General features: G+C 46.8%; 3 protein-coding genes across 3 annotated transcripts; all 3 read left to right on the top strand.

Annotated features, from left to right (window-relative positions):
• The first annotated feature begins 2,722 nt into the window (after positions 1-2,722).
• Positions 2,723-3,708, top strand: LOC130876966 (hemoglobin subunit theta-1-like). Its single transcript, XM_057773846.1, has 3 exons — positions 2,723-2,838; positions 2,947-3,151; positions 3,263-3,708. The coding sequence occupies exons 1-3, from the start codon at positions 2,744-2,746 to the stop codon at positions 3,389-3,391; spliced, it is 429 nt and encodes a 142-aa protein (XP_057629829.1). The 5' UTR covers positions 2,723-2,743; the 3' UTR covers positions 3,392-3,708.
• A 12,509-nt stretch (positions 3,709-16,217) lies between these two features.
• LOC130877526 (hemoglobin subunit alpha-like) lies at positions 16,218-17,070 on the top strand. Its single transcript, XM_057774915.1, has 3 exons — positions 16,218-16,335; positions 16,449-16,653; positions 16,835-17,070. The coding sequence occupies exons 1-3, from the start codon at positions 16,241-16,243 to the stop codon at positions 16,961-16,963; spliced, it is 429 nt and encodes a 142-aa protein (XP_057630898.1). The 5' UTR covers positions 16,218-16,240; the 3' UTR covers positions 16,964-17,070.
• Positions 17,071-23,857: 6,787 nt separating this feature from the next.
• Positions 23,858-24,719, top strand: LOC130877404 (hemoglobin subunit alpha-like). The gene is made up of 3 exons (XM_057774649.1): positions 23,858-24,008; positions 24,125-24,329; positions 24,484-24,719. The coding sequence occupies exons 1-3, from the start codon at positions 23,914-23,916 to the stop codon at positions 24,610-24,612; spliced, it is 429 nt and encodes a 142-aa protein (XP_057630632.1). The 5' UTR covers positions 23,858-23,913; the 3' UTR covers positions 24,613-24,719.
• The last annotated feature ends 411 nt before the right edge of the window (positions 24,720-25,130 follow it).

Genomic DNA, 25,130 nt, shown 5'->3' with positions numbered 1-25,130 from the left:
GCCTGTGTGCCTGGGTTCTCTGCATCTGCACAGGTGCCCGACTGACTTGGGGAATCCTAGGGGAGGTCATATGCCCAGCCTGGGACTCAGGTCCCCTGTGCTGAGGCAGAATGCCAGACTAGAGAAGGGAGGAAAAAGAAGGAGAAGTGGAGGGAAGAGGGTCAAGCAGAGTCTCCTGCCCAGGGTCTCTGGACAACCTCTAGTTCTGCAGTCCCTGGCTGGGTTACTCTTATCCTGGGTTTCCCACCAGGTTCAACATGAATTTGCTGGACTACGATGTCCTTCCTACTGCTACCTTTCATTACACACGCACACACACAGACACACACACACACACACCCCACCAGAATTTCCAGGACTCCCCATCAGGTGACTGCTCCAGTCCTCCCTTTTTTCAGAGTGATATTGAATCCTCCTTCACCCACCCCTTAGACTCCCTTTGAAGACCAGAAACAAGAATGAAACTGGGGGGTGAATGGTGCCATCGCAGACACCAGACAAGTCTGTGTAGGTGCCACATCTCATGCCCACGCTTTGGACAGTCATGTCTGAGGACCATAAAGAGGTGAAAACTTAATCATTGGGACAGGCTTGGCACTCATTTCCTGGCCCTGCACTGACGCCCCTCTCCATAGTAGAGGCAATGGAGCACAAGCGAGTGTATCCACACACACAAGCCTTCTCCTACAGAGCAGGCTCTGAGCCTGGAGCAGCAGCAGGCTTAGCAGCAGTCCATCCAAGCCCTCTGCTGACAGCTCTGGCTTTTCTCTCCGAATCAAGGAATCATGTTTAAGGAATTCCTATCTCAGGCCCACTCAGGTAGTGATGTCCTTAATACCCCCTGTACATCAGGGTGGGCCCTACTAGACAACAGCTAAAATGGAGCGCCCTCCCACAACCGTGATGGCAGGCAACAGTTGGCCTACACCCAAAAGTGCCTGCTTTCCTTTTCTTCCTTGCTTGCTTCCTCCTTTCCTTCCTTCTGTTTCTTTTTTCTCTTTTTAGGGCTTCATGTAGCCCAGGCTGGACTAAAATACCTTATGTAGCCACGGATGACCTTGAGCTCCTGATCCTCTTGCTTCTAACTCCTGAGTGCTGAGACTTAAAATGTGTGCCTCCAGGTCCAGTCTGTGCAGTGCTTGGGAACTGAACTCAGGGCTGGATAAGTTCATATATACATATGCGATACTATATACACACATCCTTGCACAAATATATACATACATGCATGCATATGCACGTATTGTACAAACATTCTATCAACACAGTTATGTCTGTACCACACAATAGAATATTCTTCAGCCAAAGAGTAAATTTTGTATATTATGTGAATGAGCTAAAAAAAATGTTGAACAGGGCCTGCAGCAGAGGGAAGAGAGGAAAAAAAAAAGGTTGAGCAGAAGAAGCAATGGAGCAAAGACCACACAGCACATGATTTTATGTTTGTAAAATATCAAAGTGAGCAAATCTATAGGGACAGCAAGCACCCTCCCGGTTGGCAGGGGCTTTAGGAAGGGTTGGATAACTAACGCTAGAGGTCTGGAGGCTCTATTTAGGTGAGGAAAAATTCAGGAAATGGGTATAAGGGATGATTGCATAACATTGGAAATGAAGTAAGATCACTGACTTGTACACATCAAAGACAGCTAGAATACACGGGGCTTTGTGGCACGTGCCTGAATCCCAGAACTTGGGAGGTAGAGCATATCCATACACAGACACACACCAGAGAGAGATAGCTCTTCAGTGTAGACTGGCATAGCACAAGTGAGTGAGTCACTACCCTTGCTATCATCATTGAGACACTGTATAGGCATCCATAAAGATATTGTCCTCAAAGGAACTTGTCCTTGGATCCAGGCATATATTACTTCTCATCCACTTTATTATTGTAACTCTAAGAAGAATATATTTTTAAATTTTAATAAATTTGGAATTTATTAAAAGGGATTGCATTGAGGGAAAAGGGAGTGTAGAGCCAGGATCTCATTATGTAGCTCTGGCGGGTCTGAAATCCCTATGTAGACCGGGATGGTCTTGAACTCACAGAGATCTCTTTTCCTCTCACTCCTGGGTGCTGGGATTAACCTGTGCCTCTGCCACCACACCCAGTTTAAAGAGCTTTTTAAGGTAGATTTTAATTTGTTATATTCTATATTTATCCGCATGGGTGTTTTGACTGCATGAATGTGTGTGCACCACTTGCAGACCGCGGAGGATAGAAACAGGCTTCATATCCACTGAATCTGGAGTTACACACACACAATTGTGACCTGCCCTGTAGGTAGGTGGTAGGTATCAAACCCAAGTCCTCTAAGAAAACAGCCAGTGCTCTCAACTGCTGAGACATCTCTCCAGCCCCTTTAAATGTAGATTGAAATATGTGAAATTTAATAAAAAGAGACGTGCTCCAGGGGAAAACTAAGACCCAAGTAAGGGTATGGGACTACTCGAGGGAAGTTACAACAAAAAGAAATCCTTTGCACTACTGAAAGAGAAAGGGACGGACACCTATGAAATATCCTAAGGACTCAGGAGGCAGGATAAATTGTAATACGGTAGTACATATTAGATACTTTTGTCCATAGAGCGTTGGGGCTCAGGGGGACAAAGGGCTGCAAGTCCAAGATAAACCCAGCACCTAGGCGAGCTGGAACACAGCGGCGCCCCCTGGCGGCACCCTGGGTTTCCGGGACTCTGCCCACAGCCGGGAAGCCAGGAGCAAGACCACAGCTCAGTGAAGATGTCTCTGTCCCAGACTGACCGCGCGCTGGTTCTCGCGCTATGGAAAAAGATGAGCACCAATGTTGGAATCTACACGACCGAGGCCTTGGAGAGGTAAGGACCCCTCGGGCGCCCTCGGGCTCACCTTCCAATGGACGGCCGGGCAAAGGCGGGCTCTCTACACCTCCTGGCCAGGATTCACCCAACTCAGTTTTCCCACAGGACCTTCATGGCTTTCCCTGCCACCAAAACCTACTTCCCACACTTGGACCTGAGTCCCGGCTCTAGGCAGGTTAAAGCCCATGGTCAAAAGGTGGCCGATGCACTGACTCTTGCTGCCCACCACCTGGACGACCTTCCTGGTTCTCTCTCTGCTCTCAGCGATCTCCATGCTCACAAGCTCCGCATAGACCCTGCTAACTTTCAGGTGGGTTCTGGGACTGAGCTTCTCTGGTGGCTGCTGCAGTGGTGGGTCCCTTCAAGTCTGGGTGTCAGGGAGAGATAAAAGCAAGGCGGGGCGATTCTTTCTCTAATCCAGTTCTTCAACCACTGTCTGCTGGTGACTCTTGCCCGACACTATCCTGGAGACTTCAGCCCAAAGATGCACGCCTCCCTAGACAAGTTCCTGGGCCTTGTGACTTTGGCACTGGTCTCCAAATATCGCTGAGGATGTATCCTGGGATCCCAAAACAAGGTTCCAAGAGGCTGGAATTTCAGCCAATCTGGAGTCATAGACCTCCTATGAAAGCAGGCAGGCCCTTGTATTGTGGTTTGGTTTGTTTTTTGTTTTGTTTTGTTTTAAGATAGGTTTAATAGTCTCGTGTAACCCAGCCTGGCCTCTCAGATCCATAATTTAGACTACGCTGGTTTTGAACTCCTGATCCTTCTGTCTCCAGTCCCACCTCCAACCTACCCTTTGCCCTATGCCAACCTACCACCAGTACATAAATTACAAGGCATGCCTGCCCCACCACACCTGGCTCCATAAAGACTCTTTTCATTTTAATTTAACCCTTTGTGTTCTGTGTTGGAGGTGGGAAGAGGGGCCTCCTGCATGCAGAAGTGCTCTAAGCTGTAGAAACTGTAGCTGCCAGAGAAAATACAGGCAGGTAGTGAATGAATTCAGTCTTAGAGTAGAAAGACAGGTTCTGTGGAACACACTGCAAAGAGCTGGGTGGTAGCAGGAATACCACCTGCAGCAGGAGGGCCTGTACCTCCACATGTCCCCAGGCATCAGGGGAGCCTCAGGCCATCTCCACCTTGGAGCATCTATGGTCCCTACTCACAAATGCATGCCTTTAGCCTTGGCTGCTTCAGTTGCAGATGGTAACTATGTATTATTGCCATTGGTAATAAAAAGCTGACAGGCTGGTGGCTGAGCAGGAAGTCAGGCTGGAAAGTCAAACTGAGAAAGTAGGGAAGAAGGAGGGCAGAGTGAGGAGACACCAGCCAGCTGCCCAGAAAGCAAGACATGCTAGAGGACAAGTAAAGCCACCAGCCATGTGACAATACATAGATTAGTAGAGATAGGTTAATCTAAATGTAAGAGTTAGCTAGTAACAACCTGAGCTATTGGCCGAGCATTTACAAGTAATATTAGTTTCTGTGTGGTAATTTGGAGACAGTGGCCAGGACAGAGAGTGGCAGTCAGGACAGAAAAACTGTGCCCTCCACCTAGGTTTCTGGTCTGCTTCTAGACTCTGCTCAGGGCCAAGTCTTATTGCAAGGCAGTCATCTGCCTGGATCCATACATGGAGGTCACAGCTATAGATGCTGGTCAATGAGGTTGTGCGTGGATGCCCAGGACACACTGGGCACTGTACCAGAGAAAAATCACAGTCATGAACTCCTGCCTGCTCAGCTCAGCCATGCCCAGGGTGTGTTATGTGGGTGTGTATTTTCGGGTATCAGGGAGGCTGTGGTTAAAGCATTCTGTGCAAGACTCAACTGCTTGGGATGAGGTCACTGCACTGAAGCCTGCCATGTAAAAAAGGGACGAGGGGACCTCCAACCCGGCCTCCACTCGTTTTCTAAGAGTTTCTCAGTCTTTCTTTTAGTTCTTATTCGACATAAGGCAAACTGTTTCCTGAATTAACAAACAGAAGACACAATGACTTCATCTCCCAAAGCACATGCAGGACACACGTTCCGTGACATGGGGGAAATGCTGACAGCGGAACTACATCAAGAACAAACCAGGGACATATAATGGTTAGTCATACCTGAGACCGCCTGGGCTGGGTAGACGCAGGGGGCTGAGGAAGCACTGTTTCTAGAGTGTCTGGGAAGAACCAAAAAGAAACATTTGAACTGGCACCCACAGTGACACCCCCTAGCAGAATACTGGAGCTCGGCCATCCACCAGGGGCCAGGAAGAAGAACAGGGTCATATTTTCCTAACCTGGGCATCTGTGTGTCATGCATGTTGCGGCACAGATGTGTGGGTTCGTGTGGGTCCTTGAAATGAAGACTCAGAGACACTTTGAGCCTTTGCGGCCTCAGGAGTCCCAGCCTCGGTGGACTGAAGCTTTCCCTCAGCCTATGGCATTTTTATTTTTCCCTATATTTACACTTTATCTAGTAGGTGTCCATATGCTCAAAAAAATCTGAATGAAGATTCCAAAAATACAGTGCCAACTGCAAAGACCTAATTCAGAAGGTAACGCCATTTTGCCTGTTGCCCAACCAAGATTTTCATGGGATTTGTATCCATGGGAAACTCTAAGACAAGATTCACATCTGCAACACACAGGATGAATTAGGGCTGGGTGCTCACTCCATAGCTAGACCAGGTATGGCCCAGCGTGGGTGGGTTATGGCTAGTGGCAGACACACACACGCGCGCACATACACACACACACACACACAGGTAGGGCAGTGCTTGCTAACTCTCTGTTGCCAGGTCACCAGAAACCCTTCCATATCTTGTGCCATGGCCTTGGGCACTCTGACATGAGGCAGTATGAAGATGGTTGGCCCCTGACTCGTGGTCCTTCAGGTTAACATGGAATTGATACTGTCACAAGGTTTCCTGGCCTCCCAGGTCACAGGTAGCAAATGCTAGGACTTTCCATGCTGTGAAGAAACAAGACTAACCAGTACCAGTTAAACCTACAGCCACAGATCAAAACATTGGATTCGAGTTACTTCCTAACATGAGTCAGGGAAATCTTAGATACAAAAACTCCCGGAGCTGTATACACACTCACCTTTAAAACAGAAACAAACAAACAAACACACACACACAGGGACAAGCCTGGGGATAGAACTCAGGAATGGGGCCCCTATCTTGGATAGGCAAAGGTTTGATATTTAGTAACACGAAATAACAAACAAAAAGCAAAGTAAAAACATAAAAATAGGCTGTTGGCTGAACATTTAGCTCAGTCATTACCTAGGCCAGGCTCACAACCACAAACTAGAATGCTGAAGACACAGAAACAGTGCCTGAAATACTCTGATTCCTGCCCTTTTTTGCTGGACAAGTCCAGGACCTGCCAATACACTGACCCACAGAGAGTAGAGCAGCTTGTTGGGAGAGAGAGGCTAGGGTAGCCTCAGCACCGGGTATTTCTGGGAAATTCAAAGCACAGTATCTTTCCTTCTTGGTATATCTCTTGAGCTGTGGGTCCCCAGCACCAGGACCCAGGTGACTGTTTCTATTTTCTGACACTAAGGCTGGAGTGTGGTTTTTCGAGGGACATAGAAATACAGAGTATCCATAGGAACTGGAATGGCAACAAGAGACTCCCCAAATGGACACCCACACAGTTTAGTGAATAACATACAGTTAACTGAGACTCCTAACCAGCAGTGGGGAATTACTACGACCACATTCATCTAAAGTCAGCAAGTATCTGAACTCATCTACACATAGATACAGTTGTCTGTAGCACAAACAGACTCATGGAATCAAAATCGCAGGAGAGGGCATTGGAGAGTCGGTTCAGCAGTGAAGAGCATGGACAGCTGCTGCAGCTCCCAGAATTGAACATCAGCTGGTCAATAGCCACCTATAGCTCCAGATTCAAAGGCACTGATCCCATGCCCCCTCTGAACTCCATAGGCATCTGCTTTCACATGTGAGCAGACAAACACTTAGACTGATACCTGTTTCTTAGAATTAGCTCTGGCTGACCTGGAACTCACCATATAGATCAGGCTGGCTTCAAACTTAGAGACCCACCTGTCTCTGTTTTCCAGCACTAGAATTAGAGGTGTGTGCCTCTATGCCCAGCTATATCTATAGATCGATAGATCGATAGATAAATGGATTGATTGATTGGTGATAGAGTTTTGTTTTGTTTTTTACTTGTATGGTGTTTTGTTTGTCTATTGCATATCATGTGCATTCAGTGCTCTTGGAGCACAGAAGAGGGGTTTGGATCTCCTGGAACTGGAGTTACAGATGGCTGTGAATTGTTATGTGAGTTCTGGATGTCAAACCCAGGTCCTGTGGAAAGTAGTCAGTACTCCTAAATGCTGTGCTATCTCTGCAACTCTGGCTATTACAAATTTTTAAACAAAAAAATAAAAACCAAATACACAAGGTGATGTACAGTAGAATACTTTTAACCTTAGCATTCTGGAGACTGAGGCAGGTGGATTTCTGCAAGCTCAAAACCAGCCTATTCTACAAAGTGGGCACCAGGTCAATGAGGGCTCATGGTGAGGCATTGCCTCAAATTCAAAGTAAAGAAAGAATAAACAAATAAGGCTGGAGTGATGGGTTCGCAACTATGAACATGTTCTCCTCTTACCCAGAACCCAGGCAGATTCTCAGGATCCAAATCAGGAAGCTCTCGAGAACCTGAAAGCCCAGTTGTAGTGAGATTTGATGGGCTAGAGAGATGGTTCAGTGGATAATAGCACTGGCTACTCTTCCAGACAATGTGGGATCAATTCCCAGACACACATGGCAGCTCACAACTATCTGTAACTCCAGTTCCAGGGGATACAACACCCTCATGCAGACATACATGCAAGCAAAACCACCAGTGAACAGGAAATAAAAATAAATAATGATTTTTAAAAAAGAGATCTGATACTTCTGGCTTCCATATGTTGTAGGGAGCGGGGGGGAGGGGAGGGCTTTGTTCCTTACCAGCCACCCAGCTAGCTTACACCTGAAATAATCACACAAAAACTACATTCATTCAAACACTACCTGGTCTATTAGCTCTAACTTCTTATTGGCTAATTCTTTTTTTTTTTTTTTTTTTGGTTTTTCGAGACAGGGTTTCTCTGTGGTTTTGGAGCCTGTCCTGGAACTAGCTCTTGTAGACCAGGCTGGTCTCGAACTCACAGAGATCCGCCTGCCTCTGCCTCCCAAGTGCTGGGATTAAAGGCGTGCGCCATCACCGCCCGGCTTATTGGCTAATTCTTACATCTTAATTTAACCCATTTCTGTTAATCTGTGTATTGCCACATGGTTGTGGCTTACCAGCAAGATTCTAACCAGCGTCCTTCTCAGGCTGGAGACTCATGGTGTCTCCATGGTGGCTCCTTACTCAGCTTTCTTCCTCCCAAAATTCAGTTCTGTCTTCTCTGCCTACCTAAGTTCTGCCCTATCAGGCAAAGCAACACACAAACAGAAGGACCTCCTTCACCATTTCCCCTTTTCTGTTTAAAAATGAAAGGAAGGCTTTAATTTTAACATAGTAAAATTACATGTAACAAAACAGTTATCAGCCGGGTGGTGGTGGCACACGCCTTTAATCCCAGCACTCAGGAGGCAGAGGCAGGCGGATCTCTGTGAGTTCGAGGCCAGCCTGGTCAACAAAGGGAGTTCCAGAGTAAACCCTGTCTCGAAAAAGCAAAAAAAAAAAAAATTATCAAGCAAGAATTACAGTTACAATATTTATATCTATTTTATCTTTTTTTAAATATTTATTTATTTATGTATTGTGTATACAGTGTTCTGCCTGCATATATGCCTGCAGGCCAGAAGAGGACACCAGATCTCAGTACAGATGATTGTGAGCCACCATGTGGTTGCTGGGAATTGAACTCAGGACCTCTGGAAGAACAGTCAGCACTCTTAACCACTGAGCCATCTCTCCAGCCCCTCTATTTTATCTTTTACCATAACAAAGAAAAACTATAACTTGTTGTGGGAGCTACGGGCTGCGTTCCTGCCGCCTGGCTCCTGGCCACCTGGCTAGCTCATGCCCCGAAATAATTACACGGAAACTATATTCTTTTAAACACTGCTTGGCCCATTATATCTAGCCTCTTCTAGGCTAATTCTCACATATTAATTTAGCCCATTTCTAATAATCTGCATAGCACCACTAGATGTGCTTACCGGGAAAGATTCAGCATGTCTGACCTGGCGGCTGGCTGCATCGCGTCTGGCTCCGAGAGGAGCTGCCCTGCATCTGAGCTCACTTCCTCTTCCTCCCAGCATTCTGTTCTGTTTACTCCACCCACCTATGTTCTAACCTATGAGGCCAAGCAGTTTCTTTATTAATTAACCAATGACCTTCCTCCATCGATAACTATCCATTTATTCTTCAACTCTATCAAAGACTCCAGAAGGATATAATATTACCTTAATAAACAAGAAGTAAGCAACTTCCAAAACTCTAGAAATGACATAGATATCTCACTGCCTGTACATTCACCCAAACCATTGGGGCAACCATCTTCAGCACACAGGCCCATAGTATCCAGCAGACTTTTCTTTTCCATGAAGCTGGAAATTTCAAAGACAGTTCAGTCACTTTTTTTCTGTGTCCTGCAGAATGTATTGCAGACTCTTTCATGAGTCAGGATCCCAAAGGATCATCTCACCTTTAGGCAAGTTCAGCAGTCCTTTCTCTGCAGGTTCTTCATGTCCAGTTTATGCATCAGTCCAGGCAAGAGCAGTTTCTTGCCCAAATGGCTAACCAACTCAATAAGGAGCCTCTTCAATGCCCATTTTCCTCAGGAAGTAGCTTGATGCTGCCAAGAGCAGATGTGTCTCATTGTCATGAAAAGTCCTAAGTTATTAAAACATTTTAAATGCCATATTCTGTAGTCTTTGAAAGATATGAAGAATGCCTATCTAACTGAAATATATCTCTAGAAAATCTAACTAACATGACTACAAGCTTGACTATCCATTAACAACCTATATTTCTTAATTATACATAACATTTTTTTTTTTTTGGTTTTTTGAGACAGGGTTTCTCTGTAGCTTTGGTGCCTGTCCCGGAACTAGCTCTTGTAGACCAGGCTGGCCTCGAACTCCCAGAGATCCGCCTGCCTCTGCCTCCCGAGTGCTGGGATTAAAGGCGTGTGCCACCACCGCCCGGCTACATAACATTTTTAAATGAACTACACAATCACAATACCTTAATCGAGAGCAGAAATATACATATAACAAGATTGGCCTTAAATTTATATCAATAAAGCAAGATCCATACCAATGCAAATTATTCATATCTATATCATATCCCCCTTTAAATGTAAACAAACAGTTATAAACAATATTTGGGAATATGGACATAGTTATTTCTCTCCAAACTTCTTCCTGCTGTATGGGGGCACTGTTAATCAGGTCCTTCATGGTATATCCTGTGTGCTAGGTTCATCTCAGTCAGCAATTGAGTGAAGTAATTTTCTGAGAGTGTTTACAGCGACCTTTCAGGAGGGTGTGGTCTATCATACAATATTGATCTAGAAGCAAACCACAGGATCTCATCTTCTGTGAAAAGAAAAGAAGAACCTCTTTTCCAAAACACTATATCTTTAGACCCAAATTTTGAAGTCATAATACTTTTATAATATACATGGAGGTCTAGCCTAGCAGCCCATGCAATGAAACGTCTCTCTGCACTTAGCTCCACAGTCAAAAATTTTAAAAACATAAGAATATACAGAATCCAGACTCTCTGTGAATTTTCTAGTTTTACATGGCTTATTTTTCATTACTTATTTTAATCTATGACTATTTGTACTCTGTCTCTTTAAAGATTTTACTCTTTTTTAAAGCATTAACTTTATTTTATGACTTTTATACTCTTTTTCTTCTCTCTCCCAAGCCTATGCATGTTTATCTAACACTATGACCCATTTAGAGGTTTTTATGTCTGAATCTGTCCTATTGTGAATCTGTAACTCTTTACTCTCTTGAAGAGCTTTTAAAATGCTAAGCAGCTTGGTTGCAGCTGCTTTGGATGTTGGCTCCACCTCTCTCCAATTTTGAAATGGTGGACGTACCATTTCTGCTAGCTCTGGGGCCACCAGGTAGGAGCAGCACTCAGCACTTTAACTCTTAAGAATGAGCATGCAGCACATAAACTGTTTTTATCTGAGTTATAGCCAAATCTGCCACGCAGAGCACTGTGCAGCCTGGAAACATCTCTGTGTATGGCGGCAGGAATCTGCCATGCTCTCCTGCCTGCCCAAGCCTAGTAGACTGATCCTGCTGTCTGCCCAGGAAGGAAGAGCAGAGCCACGGGCATGCTCTTGACCTGAGTGGGCATAGAAACACCCGGGCCCACAAATGCCATTGAAATGCTTAATAGCTGGTGTTTGTACTGGCAGCACAGCCCAGGAAGCCTCGTTTTAAAAACGTGTGGCTTTTTTTTCCTACTACCGCTGCTGAGTCAGGAAAATGTCTCTTAAAGTAACTGTGGCACACACCAGAGAACAGCAAGCTATGTTAAACTCTCTATACTTTTTATTTTTTCATCTAGAATTACTTTTTAAAGCCCTCTAGGTTTTACGTGGACTTAGCTAGCCACGTTGGGCAGCCAAACTGTTGTAGAGAGCAGGGGATACTTTGTTCCAGCCACCTGGCTAGCTTACATCCGAAATAACCACGCAGAAACTGTATTCATTTAAATCACTGCCTGGTCCATTAGCTCTAGCCTCTTATTGGCTAATTCTCACATCTTATTTTAACCCATTTCTAATAATCTGTATATCACCACGAGGTCGTGGCTTACCAGGACAGATTCAGCATGTCTGACCAGGAAACTCCATGGCGGCTCTCTGTCTTTGCCCTTCTTCCCAGCATTCTGTTCTGTCTACTCCACCAACCTAAGTTCTGCCCTATCAGTCCAAGCAGTTTCTTTATTAATTAACCAATGAAAGCAACACACAAACAGAAGGACCTCCTACACCAACCATGGACACTTCACACAGGCACATAGAAGAAATATATACAGGAATAAAAATAATTTAAAAAATAATTTAAATGCTGGGTGATGGTGGCACATACCTTTAATCCCAGCACTTTGGAGGCTGAGGCAGGAGGTTCTCTGAGTTCCAGGACAGCCTGGTCTACAGAACAAGGCCCAGGACTGCCATGGTTGTTAAAGAGAGAAACCCTGTCTTGAAATAAAAAAAAAATACAAAGAAATACTTTAATAATATTTTAATGTTTTTATGAGTATGAATGTTTTGCCTGCATGGACATATCTGTGTACCGCATTTGTGCCTGGTGACCATGGTCAGAAGAGGGTATCAGATCCCCTGGAACTGTAGTTACAGATGGTTATGAGCCACCATATAGGTGTCAGAAACTGAACCCAAGACCTCAGTAAGTACAACAATTGCTCTAAACAGCTGAGTCAAATATCCAACCTCATATATAGGATAGGATTTCTCTCTGTAACTGCCTGGCTATCCTGGAACTCAATTTGTAGACTGGCCTTGAACTTACTGAGATCTGCTTGCCTCTGCCTCCCTGTTGGCCAGCACACCTCAGCCATCTTAGACTTTCTGTTGCTATGAAGAGACACTATGACTATGGCAACTCTTAAGAAAAAGAAAACACTTGGGTAGTGACTTAGCTGCAGAGGAAGCAAAATGTGACTGCCTTGCCAAAAAAGGTACCAAGCCACGTGGCCAACACAGACAAGAATTATGGGTTAATATAAGTTGTAAGAGAAAATAAGAGAAGCCTGAGATATTAGGCCAATCAGTTTATAATTTAAAAAAAAGAAAACATTTATTTGGGGTGGCTATCTTAGAGTTCAGAGGTTCAACCTATTATCATCAGGGCAGGGAGTATGGCAGTGTGCAGGCAGATGTGGTGCTGGTTACAACTGACCAGATGGCCACAGGAAGTGGAGTGAGACTCTGGGCAGAATCCTGAGCACAGGACACCTCAAAGCCTGCTCCTACACAGACACACTCCCTCCACAACACAAGGCCATGGCCCTTCCAACAAAGTCACACCTCCTAAGAGTGCCACTTCCTATGAGATTATGGGGGCCAATTACATTTATACTACCACACTCGACTATATATATATATTAATTAAATAAAAATAATCGCTGGGGCTGGTGAGGTGGCTCAGTGGTTGGGGGCACTGATTGCTCTTCCAAAACCCAGAATCAATTCCCAGGACCCACATGACTGTTTACAATCTGTACTTTCAATTCCAGGGAAACTGACACACATGAAGAAAACACCAATGCACATAAAATAAAAATAAATAAAACTAAAAAAAAAAGGAATAAATGTCTCTAAAATATAGTAAAGGGCACTACAGAAACAAATAGCAAGGCAGAAATCTTCTCAAAAGAGAATATGTGGACCGGTGTGGTGTTGCATGGTTTTAATCAAAGAAAACGCAGAGAGATCTCTGTCATTTCAAGGCCAGCTTGGTCTACAGAGCAGGTTCCAGCACAGTAAGACCCTGTCTTAAAAAAATTAAATATAGTACCAGAGAGAAGTGGTGCATGCCTTTAATCCCTGCACTCAGGAGGCAGAGGCAGGCAGATCTCTGTGAGTTTGATGCCAGCCTGGTCTACAAGAGATGGTTCCAAGACAGCTAGGGCTGTTACACAGAGAAAACCTGTCTTGAAAAAAAAATTCAAATCAAACAAGACACTGAGTATATATGTTTGTGTACTCCATCCTTGACTTGCTCAGATTCTGACAGCCTGTGCAATCCCAGGCTGGGGCAGGATGGTTTGAGTAGCTGTGGTCTAGCAGAGAAACCAGCTAAGCAGCAGGTCGCAGCCAGATGTAGTTGCTCTAAAGGGAGTCTGAGCACTGGTTTCCCTACAGAAGACTCCCTGGAGGAATTTCCCTTCCCTCTGCCATCTCTCCAGCCCTCATTTTTATTCATATGTAGGAAAACACCTAGGAAATAAGCTGAAGTCGATCAAAGCATTCACACCCTGCTGTGTTATCAATGGGAGACAGTCTAGGTCGTATCTCTCCACCCAGAGAAAGGCTGAAGTAAAGTCTGGGACTGAGCCTACTGTCTTCATTAAGTCTAAACAAAGACACATTTAGAGAGAAGGAAGGATGAAGAGAGGAAAGAAGAGAGAAGGGAGGAAGGAGGGTGGAGAAGGGAGGAAAGGTAAAGAGAAGAAGAAGGGAAAGGGTGGGAGAAGGAGAGGAGGAGAAGGGCAGAGGAGGAAAAAGGAGAAAAGAACAGAGGAATTTGGCTCCTTCCATGCTCCCTAAGGCTAAGACTTACCCTTTGAGGATCTCAGGGAGGGGAGACTGAAATGGTACCTACAGAGGGGCACCCCACCCACAAGGGTCAAGCATCCCTTATGCCTCTAAGTCCCCACATCTTATCTTTTCTGTCCTCAGAGCCAGGACAAAGCTGTGCCTGTAGCTGGGCCAGAGCAAGGAAAGGCTGCAGCTTAGGAAAGAGTAGGAAGCATGCCACGGGGCAGTTCTGCCAAAGGCTAAACTTCTGTGCCCCAGAGAATGGGACCCTCCATCTTTCCGGACACCTGCCTGGAGGGAGGGGAGCAGGAAAGGGGAGGAAACATCTGAATCTAAGGCTGGGGTCCGGACAGCAACACCCACAAGCTATTTGCTCCTGTGAGTACAGTGCTGACCTCCAAACACTGGAACCTCAGAGCTGCAGCACCAGGCCCTCATGCCTGTCCACACCGCACCTCTTGGTCTGAACAAGAGGTGTGTACACTTGAGCTGTTTGTGTCCCTGACATGTCGACAGAGAGCATGAACCTACTGCCTTGGCCCAGGATCTTTCTGTACCTGCACTGGGGGAGGATGGCAAGAGAAAGAGTTGCAGAATGTCCAGGGGAAGACTAGCCTTCAAAAAGTCCTCTCAGGAGACAGAGAAAGAAGTATTTGTTTAAGATTTATTTATTTGTTTTTAAATTTATTTATTATGTTTATAGTGTTCTGGGCACCAGATCTCATTACAGATGGTTGTGAGCCATCATGTGGTTTCTGGGAATTGAACTCAGGACCTCCGGAATATCAGTCAGTTCTCTTAACTTCCTAGCCATCTCTCCAGCCCCCAGGAAGTCCTAATAATACATGCCACCTTTTTGTGACATCATCTGACCCATACGCCCTAAGCACAAAACAAAGATCACCACAAAACACACACACATACACACTCACACACGGAAAAACAGAAATAATAAAGGGAGGGGGGGAAGATAGAAAATCAGAAAGAATAAGAAAAAAAGAAAGAAGAAATGGATAGCCATTAAGACTTCACAGCCAGTTTTCTGTTATTCTAGTAGGAAGTCAGTCCCTCTGCTTAGTCACCCTCACCCCAAGTCAAAAAAGTTGGAACTGAGCCCAGGAGTTTCAGTTGGCTACTGCTTCATGCTCTGTGTTATCATACATTTATTTCTGCAGTGCTAGAACTGAATCCAGAACCTTCTTCAAACTCGGTAAACATTCTGCCATCCGGTTACACCCCAGCATCTTTGCTTCGGTTTGCTTGTATTAGGAAGATGGGGTCTCTCTTTGCAGGGACTGACCTTGAATTCCTGGGCTCAGGCAAGCCTCCTGCCTCAGCCTGCTAGGACCCGAGGTTCCCCATGTGCAACACCAAAGTCAACTCTTAGCATCTTTCCTTTGCATCCATGGGAGCCCTGGGCAGCTGAGATGCAAGTCAGAGAGTCTGGTGCCCTGTTCCTGCAGTTCCCTGCACTTAGAAGGCTGACCAGGGGGTTGACTTGAGCCAGAGGATTCCAGGTCAGCCCGGGTATCAGAGCAAAACCTATTCACACAAAAAGGATGAAAAGGAGAGAGAGGGAAAAGAAAAGCCAGGAGGAGCCAGGAAAAGAGAGACAAAGGGACGAGAGGGAGGAGGGAGAAAAGACAGGGAGAGGGTTTCTCTGTGGGTCCCCAGCATCTATCCACCATTCTTGTTCACAGAAGAAGAGTGTGGGGCAGAGCAGGGAGTTTGTGGGTTAGGAAGGAGAGTGAGAAGCTGGGACCCAGAGCAAGGTGGAGGGGTGGGCACTGCTCAGGCTGGTCTGAGCAACTGCCTTCTCTGCACAGGGCTTTGGGACCCTTACTTCTTTCACAAACACCCATTTTTGGAGACTAGTGAAGGGGCACGAAGCACCCCAGCAGGTGATCAGGATCCCTACCCATAGTGGATCCCTATTGCCATCTCCCTAACGCTGGGCATCCTCTGCCAACCTTATCCTGCAGTGTAGCACCCTAGACAGCCAATGAGGTGAGGTCCGCCCGGGGCGTGTCCCACACAACAGATATTTAAGTGCAGCTTGCTGCAGGTTCAACAAACTTCTGATTCTGACAGACTCAGAAAGGAAATCATCATGGTGCTCTCTGAGGAGGACAAGTCTAACATCAGGACTACCTGGAGCAAATTTGGCGGCCACACTGATGAGTATGGCGCCGAGGCCCTAGAGAGGTGAGACCAGAGCCGCAGCTCTAAGAACCACGGGATCCAAAGCAGACAAGGTGCTCAGCGGACAGCCTGTGCTTTCCTGTGACCTCAACTCCTCCTCCACCTTCTTCCCACAGGATGTTCCTGGCATACCCCACCACCAAGACCTACTTCCCTCACTTTGATGTGAGCCACGGCTCTGCCCAGGTCAAGGCCCACGGCAAGAAAGTTGCCGATGCTCTGAGCAAAGCAGTTGAACACCTGGATGACCTGCCCGGTGCCCTGTCTGATCTGAGCGACCTACACGCCCACAAGCTGCGTGTGGACCCTGTCAACTTCAAGGTGTGTGATTGGGCCTGCTGGCGGCAGCCATAGGGGCTTGGGGGGTTGTGACAGCATCTGGGACCAGCAGGGAAGGCGTGGTACCCCTCGAGCCCAGGGCAAGGAACACGGTGGTTACAGAGAGTACAGCCCAGGCGACTAGGTTTCTATTGTCACAGGCTGAAACTTCCTGTCTCCACAGCTCCTGAGCCACAGCCTGCAGGTGACAATGGCCAACCACCACCCTGCTGAATTCACCCCTGTGGTGCATGCCTCAATGGACAAATTCCTTGCCTCTGTGAGCACCGTGCTGACCTCCAAGTACCGTTAAACTGGAGCTTCAGGGGGTCTCCTGCCAGGCTTGCCTTCTGGACAGGCAGTCTCCCCTCCCTTGCACCTGTACCTCTTGGTCTTTGAATAAAGCCTAAGTAGGAAGAAGCCTGTGTGCCTGGGTTCTCTGCATCTGCACAGGTGCCCGACTGACTTGGGGAATCCTAGGGGAGGTCATATGCCCAGCCTGGGACTCAGGTCCCCTGTGCTGAGGCAGAATGCCAGACTAGAGAAGGGAGGAAAAAGAAGTGGAGGGAAGAGGGTCAAGCAGAGTCTCCTGCCCAGGGTCTCTGGACAACCTCTAGTTCTGCAGTCCCTGGCTGGGTTACTCTTATCCTGGGTTTCCCACCAGGTTCAACATGAATTTGCTGGACTACAATGTCCTTCCCTACTGCTACCTTTCATTACACACACGCACACACATAGACACACACACACACACCCCACCAGAATTTCCAGGACTCCCCATCAGGTGACTGCTCCAGTCCTCCTTTTTTTCACAGTGATCTTGAATCCTTGTAGTCCAGCACAAACTCAGATAATCATGGAGTCAAAATCTCAGGAGAGGGGGTTGGAGAGTCGGTTCAGCAGTGAAGAGCATGAACAGCTGTTGCAGAGGACCTAGGTTCAGTTCCCAGAATTGAACATCAGCTGGTCAATAGCCACCTATAGCTCCAGATTCAAAGGCACTGATCCCATGCCCCCTCTGAACTCCATAGGCGTCTGCTTTCACATGTAAGCAGACGAACACTTAGACTGATACCTGTTTCTTCTAATTAGCTCTGGCTGACCTGGAACACACCATATAGACCAGGCTGGCTTCAAACTTAGAGACCCACCTGTCTCTGTTTTCCAGCACTAGAATTAGAGGTGTGTGCCTCTATGCCCAGATAGATAGATAGATAGATAGATAGATAGATAGATAGATAGATAGATAGATAGATAGATAGATAGATAGATAGAAGAGAGATAGAAGCCGGGCGGTGGTGGCGCACGCCTTTAATCCCAGCACTTGGGAGGCAGAGGCAGGCGGATCTCTGTGAGTTCGAGACCAGCCTGGTCTACAAGAGCTAGTTCCAGGACAGGCTCCAAAACCACAGAGAAACCCTGTCTCGAAAAACAAAACAAAACAAAACAAAACAAAACAAAACAAAAAAAAAGATAGATAGATAGAGTTTTTCTTTGTTTTTTACTTGTATGGTGTTTTGTTTGTCTATTGCATATCATATGCATGCAGTGCCCTTGGAGCACAGAAGAGAGGGTTGGATCTCCTGGAAATGGAGTTACAGATGGCTATGACTTGTTATGTGAGTTCTGGATGTCAAACCCAGGTCCTGTGGAAAGCAGTCAATATTCCTAAATGCTGTGCTATCTCTGCAACTCTGGCTATTAAAATTTTTAAACAAAAAAACAAAAACAAATACACAGGGTGATGTACAGTAGAATACACTTTTAACCTCAGTGTTCTGGAGACTGAGGCAGGTGGACTTCTGCAAGTTCAAAAGCAGCCTGTTCTACATAGTGGGCACCAGGTCAGTGAGGACCCATGGTGAGGCCTTGCCAAATTCAAAGTAAGGGAAGAAACAAAGAAATAAGGCTGGAGTGATGGGCTCGCAACTATGAACATGTTCTGCTCCTACCCAGGACCCAAGAGATTCTCAGTATCCACATCAGGAAGCTTTTGAGAACCTGAAAGCTCAGTTGGAATGAGATTTGATGGGTTAGAGACATGTTTCAGTGGATAAGATCACTGGCTGCTCTTCCTGAGGACCTGGGATCAGAACCACACGGCAGCTCACATCTGTCTGTAACTCCAATTCCGGGGGATGCAACACCCTAATGCAGACATACATGCAGGCAAAACCAACAGTGCACAGGAAATAAAAATAAATAATGACAAAAAATGAGATCTGATGCCTTTGGCTTCCATGGACATTAGACACAGGCACATACAAATATATACAGAAATAAAAATAATTAAAAAATAATTTAAATGCTGGATGATGGAGGCACATACCTTTAATCCCAGCACTTTGGAGTCTGAGGCAGGAGGTTCTCTGAGTTCCAGGCCAACCTGAAATAAGTTCCAGTACCGTCAACTTTGTTACACTGAGAAATCCAGTCTCAAGGAAAAGAAAACTTTCAAAATATTTTTAATGTTTTTATGAGTATGAATATTTTGCCTGCATAGACACATCTGTGTACCATTTTTGTGCCTGGTGATCATGGTAGAAGAGGGTATCAGATCCCTTGGAACTGTAGTTACAGATGGTTATAACCCACCATATAGGTGTTAGAAACTGAACCCAAGACCTCCGCAAGAGCAAGGATTGCTCTAAACAGCTGAGTCAAATATCCGGCCTCATACACAAGATAGGATTTCTCTCTGTAACTGCCTGGCTGTCCTGGAACTCAATTTGTAGACTGGCCTTGAATTTACTGAGATCTGCTTGCCTCTTCTTCGAATGGGCTGAACTTTAAACCTTGCATCACCACACCTCGGCCATCTTAGGCTTTCTGTTGCTGTGAAGAGACGCTATGACCACGGCAACTCTTTAAAAAAAATTTAAAAAAAAATTTATTTGGTGTGGCCTTCTTACAGTTCAGAGGTTCAGGGCAGGGAGTATGCAGTGTGCAGGCAGATGTGGTGCTGGTTACAACTGACCAGATGGTAACAGGAAGTGAAGTGAGACTCTAGGCAGTATCCTGAACACAGGACACCTCAAAGCCTGCTCCTACACAGACACACTCCCTCCACGACACAAGGCCATGGCCCTTCCAACAAAGTCACACCTCCTAAGAGTGCCACTTTCTATGAGATTATGGGAGCCAATTACATTCAAACTAACACAGTCGGCTATATACATTTTTTTTTCTATTTGGTTTTTCAAGACAGGGTTTCTCTGCGTAGCTTTGGAGCCTGTCCTGGAGCTTGCTCTGTATTAGGCTGGCCTCAAACTCAGAGATCCACCTACCTTTTCCTCCTAAGTGCTGGGATTAAAGGCATACGCCACTATTGCCTAGCTTTGCCTATATACATTTTTTAATTAAATAAAAATAAATCTCTAGGGGCTGTTGAGGTCTCAGTGGTTGGGGGCACTGACTGCTCTTCCAGAACCTGGACTCAGTTCCCAGCACCCACATGGCAGCACACAATTTTCTGTAATTCCAGGTCCAGGGAACCTGACACACATAAAAAAACACCAATGCACATAAAATAATAATAAGTAAAACTAAAAAAAATAATTAAGTCTCTAAAATATAGTAAAAAGCAATACAGGAACAAATAGCATGACAGAACTCTTATGCAAAGTGAGTATGTGGGACCGCTGTGCTGTTACATGGTCTTAATCAAAGCACTCCACAAGCAAATGAAGAGAGATCTCTGTCAGTTCAAGGCCAGCCTGGTCTACAGAGCAAGTTCCAGGACAGTGAGACCCTGTCTTAAAATATCAAACATAGTACCCGGAGGTTGTGGCATATGCCTTTAATCCCTGCACTCAGGAGGCAGAGGCAGGCAGATCTCTGTGAGTTCGAGGCCAGCCTGGCCTATAAGAGCTAGTTTCAGGACAGCTAGGGCTGTTATACAGAGAAAACCTGTCTTAAAAAACAAAAACAAAGAAAAAAATCATATCAAACAAGAACACTGAGTTTATGTTCAAGTATTCCATCCTTGACCTGCTCTGTGCAAACCCAGGCTGGGGCAGGATGGTTTGAGTAGCTGTGGTCTAGCAGAGAGACCAGCGAAGCAGCTGGTCGCAGCCAGATGCAGTTGCTCTGAAGGGCGTCTGAGCACTGCTCTCCCTACAGAAGCCTCCCTGGAGGAATTTCCCTTACTTCTGCTTCCCTGGCTGTTAGCAGCAGCCAGAAACTCTTCTGCCATTGGTCTGAGGCCCCTGGCTCAAGGCTGGCATCTATGACAGCCTGCCTGGCTACCGTGTTCTGGAACTTGACCAGGTTGCCAGGTCTTTCCTCAAACGTGCCAGTGTACTAGATACAGCTATCAGGATGGTGGCAGGTACCACAGGCAATGTCTTCTGGACAAGGACTGCTCCTGGGGACTTCTTTCTTCCTCTCCCCTGTGGACTCCATTCCCTCACAGCCAACTCATTTTAATTTTATTAAAACTAATGTATTCATTATTAATTTATGTACATTAGTGTTTTGCCTATATGTCTGTCTGTGTGATGGTGGCAGGTTCCCTGGTAAAATCACAGACAGTTGTGAGCTGCCACGATGGTGCTGGGAATTAAACCTGGGTCCTCAGGAGCAGCAGTCAGTGTTCTTCACTGCTGAGCCATCTCTCCAGCCCTCATTTTTATTCATATGTAGGAAAACATCTAGGAAATAAGCTAAAGTCGATCAAAGCATTCACACCCTGATGTGTTATCAATGGGAGACAGTCTAGGTCGTATCTCTCCACCCAGAGAAAGGCTGAAGTAAAGTCTGGGACTGAGCCTACTGTCTTCATTAAGTCTAAACAAAGACACATTTAGAGAGAAGGAGGGATGAAGAGAGGAAAGAAGAGAGAAGGGAGGAAGGAGGGTGGAGAAGGGAGGAAAGGTAAAGAGAAGAAGAAGGGAAGGGGAGGGAGAAGGAGAGGAGGAGAAGGGCAGAGGAGGAAAAAGGAGAAAAGAACAGAGGAATTTGGCTCCTTCCATGCTCCCTAAGGCTAAGACTTACCCTTTGAGGATCTCAGGGAGGGGAGACTGAAATGGTACCTGCAGAGGGGCACCCCACCCACAAGGGTCAAGCATCCCTTATGCCTTTAAGTCCCCAGCATCTTATCTTTCCTGTCCTCAGAGCCAGGACAAAGCTGTGCCTGTAGCTGGGCCAGAGCAAGGAAAGGCTGCAGCTTAGGAAAGAGTAGGAAGCATGCCACGGGGCAGTTCTGCCAAAGGCTGAACTTCTGTGCCCCAGGGAATGGGACCCTCCATCTTTCCGGACACCTGCCTGGAGGGAGGGGAGCAGGAAAGGGGAGGAAACATCTGAATCTAAGGCTGGGGTCCGGACAGCAACACCCACAAGCTATTTGCTCCTGTGAGTACAGTGCTGACCTCCAAACACTGGAACCTCAGAGCTGCAGCACCAGGCCTTCATGCCTGTCCACACCGCACCTCTTGGTCTGAACAAGATGTGTGTACACTTGAGCTGTTTGTGTCACCGATATGTCCACGTGAACCTACTGCCTTGGCCCAGGATCTTTCTGTACCTGCACTGGGGGAGGATAGCAAGAGAAAGAGTTGCAGAATGTCCAGGGGAAGACTAGCCTTCAAGAAGTTCTCTCAGGAGACAGAGAAAGAAGTTTTTTTTTTTTTTTTGGTTTTTCGATACAGGGTTTCTCTGTGGTTTTGAAGTCTGTCCTGGAACTAGCTCTTGTAGACCAGGTTGGTCTCGAAATCACAGAGATCTGCCTGCCTCTGCCTCCCGAGTGCTGGGATTAAAGGCGTGCGCCACCACCGCCCGGCTTAAGAAGTATTTTTTTAAGATTTATTTATTTGTTTTTAAATTTATTTATTATGTTTATAGTGTTCTGGGCACCAGATCTCATTACAGATGGTTGTGAGCCATCATGTGGTTTCTGGGAATTGAACTCAGGACCTCCGGAATATCAGTCAGTTCTCTTAACTTCCTAGCCATCTCTCCAGCCCCCAGGAAGTCCTAATAATACATGCCACCTTTTTGTGACATCATCTGACCCATACGCCCTAAGCACAAAACAAAGATCACCACAAAACACACACACATACACACTCACACACGGAAAAACAGAAATAATAAAGGGAGGGGGGGAAGATAGAAAATCAGAAAGAATAAGAAAAAAAGAAAGAAGAAATGGATAGCCATTAAGACTTCACAGCCAGTTTTCTGTTATTCTAGTAGGAAGTCAGTCCCTCTGCTTAGTCACCCTCACCCCAAGTCAAAAAAGTTGGAACTGAGCCCAGGAGTTTCAGTTGGCTACTGCTTCATGCTCTGTGTTATCATACATTTATTTCTGCAGTGCTAGAACTGAATCCAGAACCTTCTTCAAACTCGGTAAACATTCTGCCATCCGGTTACACCCCAGCATCTTTGCTACTGTTTGCTTGTATTAGGAAGATGGGGTCTCTCTTTGCAGAGACTGACCTTGAATTCCTGGGCTCAGGCATGCCTCCTGCCTCAGCCTGCTAGGACCCGAGGTTCCCCATGTGCAACACCAAAGTCAGCTCTCAGCATCTTTCCTTTGCATCCATGGGAGCCCTGGGCAGCTGAGATGCAAGTCAGAGAGTCTGGTGCCCTGTTCCTGCAGTTCCCTGCACTTAGAAGGCTGACCAGAGGGTTGACTTGAGCCAGAGGATTCCAGGTCAGCCCGGGTATCAGAGCAAAACCTATTCACACAAAAAGGATGAAAAGGAGAGAGAGGGAAAAGAAAAGCCAGGAGGAGCCAGGAAAAAAGAGAATAGTCAAAGGGATGAGAGGGAGGAGGGAGAAAAGACAGGGAGAGGGTTTCTCTGTGGGTCACCAGCATCTATCTACCCTTCTTGTTCACAGAAGAAGAGTGTGGGGCAGAGCAGGGAGTTTGTGGGTTAGAAAGGAGAGTGAGAAGCTGGGACCCAGAGCAAGGTCGGGGGGAGGGGTGGGGGTGGGCACTGCTCAGTCTGGTCTGAGCAACTGCCTTCTAAGAACATGGCTTTGGGACCCTAATTTTTTCTTAAACACACATCTTTGAAGACAAAGAAAATGATCAAGAAGCACCACAGAGGGTGGTCAGGATTTCCTACAGGCAGTGGAAGCCTATTGCTATCTCCCCAACCCCGGGCGCCCCCTGCCTGCCTTGCTCTGCAGTGAACCACCCTAGTCAGCCAATGAGGGCCGCCCCAAGGGCGTGTCCCAGGCCCAGCAGATATATAAGTGCTGCTTGTTGCAGGTCCAACACACTTCTGATTCTGACAGACTCAGGAAGGAATCACCATGGTGCTCTCTGCGGGCGACAAGACCAACATCAAGACTGCCTGGGCCAAGATGGGCGGCCATGCTGCTGAGTATGGCGCTGAGGCCCTAGAGAGGTGAGACCGTTGCTCTGTAAGGGCCATGGAATCCAAAGCAGACACGGTGCGCAGAGGACAGCCTTTAACTGTGCTTTCCTGTGACCTCAACTCCTCCCTCCACCTTCTTCCCACAGGATGTTCGTGGCATACCCCACCACCAAGACCTACTTCCCTCACTTTGATGTGAGCCACGGCTCTGCCCAGGTCAAGGCCCACGGCAAGAAAGTTGCCGATGCCCTGACCACCGCAGTTGGACACCTGGATGACCTGCCCGGTGCCCTGTCTGCTCTGAGCGACCTGCACGCCCACAAGCTGCGTGTGGACCCTGTCAACTTCAAGGTATGGGCTGGGGCTGAATGATGGGGCGTGTGGAGTTGGGGGGGATGATGGGAGGTGGGGGGCAGCATCTGGGACAAGCAAGGAGTACATGGGGCCCCTCAAGACAAGGGGACTAGGTGTCTACTCCATGGTCTGAAACTTCCTGTCTCCACAGCTCCTGAGCCACTGCCTGCTGGTGACCCTGGCCAACCACATTCCTGCCGACTTTACCCCTGCAGTGCACGCCTCTCTGGACAAATTCCTTGCCTCTGTGAGCACCGTGCTGACCTCCAAGTACCGTTAAACTGGAGTTTCAGGGCGTCTCCTGCCAGGCTTGCCTTCTGGACAGGCAGTCTCCCCTTCCTTGCACCTGTACCTCTTGGTCTTTGAATAAAGCCTAAGTAGGAAGAAGCCTGTGTGCTTGGGTTCTCTGCATCTGCACAGGTGCCCGACTGACTTGGGGAATCCTAGGGGAGGTCATATGCCCAGCCTGGGACTCAGGTCCCCTGTGCTGAGGCAGAATGCCAGACTAGAGAAGGGAGGAAAAAGAAGAAGTGGAGGGAAGAGGGTCAAGCAGAGTCTCCTGCCCAGGGTCTCTGGACAACCTCTAGTTCTGCAGTCCCTGGCTGGGTTACTCTTATCCTGGGTTTCCCACCAGGTTCAACATGAATTTGCTGGACTACGATGTCCTCCCTACTGCTACCTTTCATTAGACACACACACACACACACACAAACACACACACACATACACCCCACCAGAATTTCCAGGACTCCCCATCAGGTGACTGCTCCAGTCCTCCCTTTTTTCAGAGTGATATTG

The sequence above is a fragment of the Chionomys nivalis genome, chromosome 7 (assembly GCF_950005125.1).
Source record: "Chionomys nivalis chromosome 7, mChiNiv1.1, whole genome shotgun sequence".
In the NCBI taxonomy this organism is placed as follows: domain Eukaryota; kingdom Metazoa; phylum Chordata; class Mammalia; order Rodentia; family Cricetidae; genus Chionomys; species Chionomys nivalis.
This window is presented reverse-complemented; position numbering and strand designations above follow the sequence as displayed.

Bases quoted from the DNA above. Each gene is read 5' to 3' on its own strand.
- LOC130876966 (XM_057773846.1), top strand. From the start codon at position 2,744: ATGTCTCTGTCCCAGACTGACCGCGCGCTGGTTCTCGCGCTATGGAAA. The intron at 2,839-2,946 runs GTAAGGACCCCT...GTTTTCCCACAG, and splicing joins ACGACCGAGGCCTTGGAGAG to GACCTTCATGGCTTTCCCTG. The intron at 3,152-3,262 runs GTGGGTTCTGGG...TCTCTAATCCAG, and splicing joins TAGACCCTGCTAACTTTCAG to TTCTTCAACCACTGTCTGCT.
- LOC130877526 (XM_057774915.1), top strand. From the start codon at position 16,241: ATGGTGCTCTCTGAGGAGGACAAGTCTAACATCAGGACTACCTGGAGC. The intron at 16,336-16,448 runs GTGAGACCAGAG...TTCTTCCCACAG, and splicing joins GGCGCCGAGGCCCTAGAGAG to GATGTTCCTGGCATACCCCA. The intron at 16,654-16,834 runs GTGTGTGATTGG...CTGTCTCCACAG, and splicing joins TGGACCCTGTCAACTTCAAG to CTCCTGAGCCACAGCCTGCA.
- LOC130877404 (XM_057774649.1), top strand. From the start codon at position 23,914: ATGGTGCTCTCTGCGGGCGACAAGACCAACATCAAGACTGCCTGGGCC. The intron at 24,009-24,124 runs GTGAGACCGTTG...TTCTTCCCACAG, and splicing joins GGCGCTGAGGCCCTAGAGAG to GATGTTCGTGGCATACCCCA. The intron at 24,330-24,483 runs GTATGGGCTGGG...CTGTCTCCACAG, and splicing joins TGGACCCTGTCAACTTCAAG to CTCCTGAGCCACTGCCTGCT.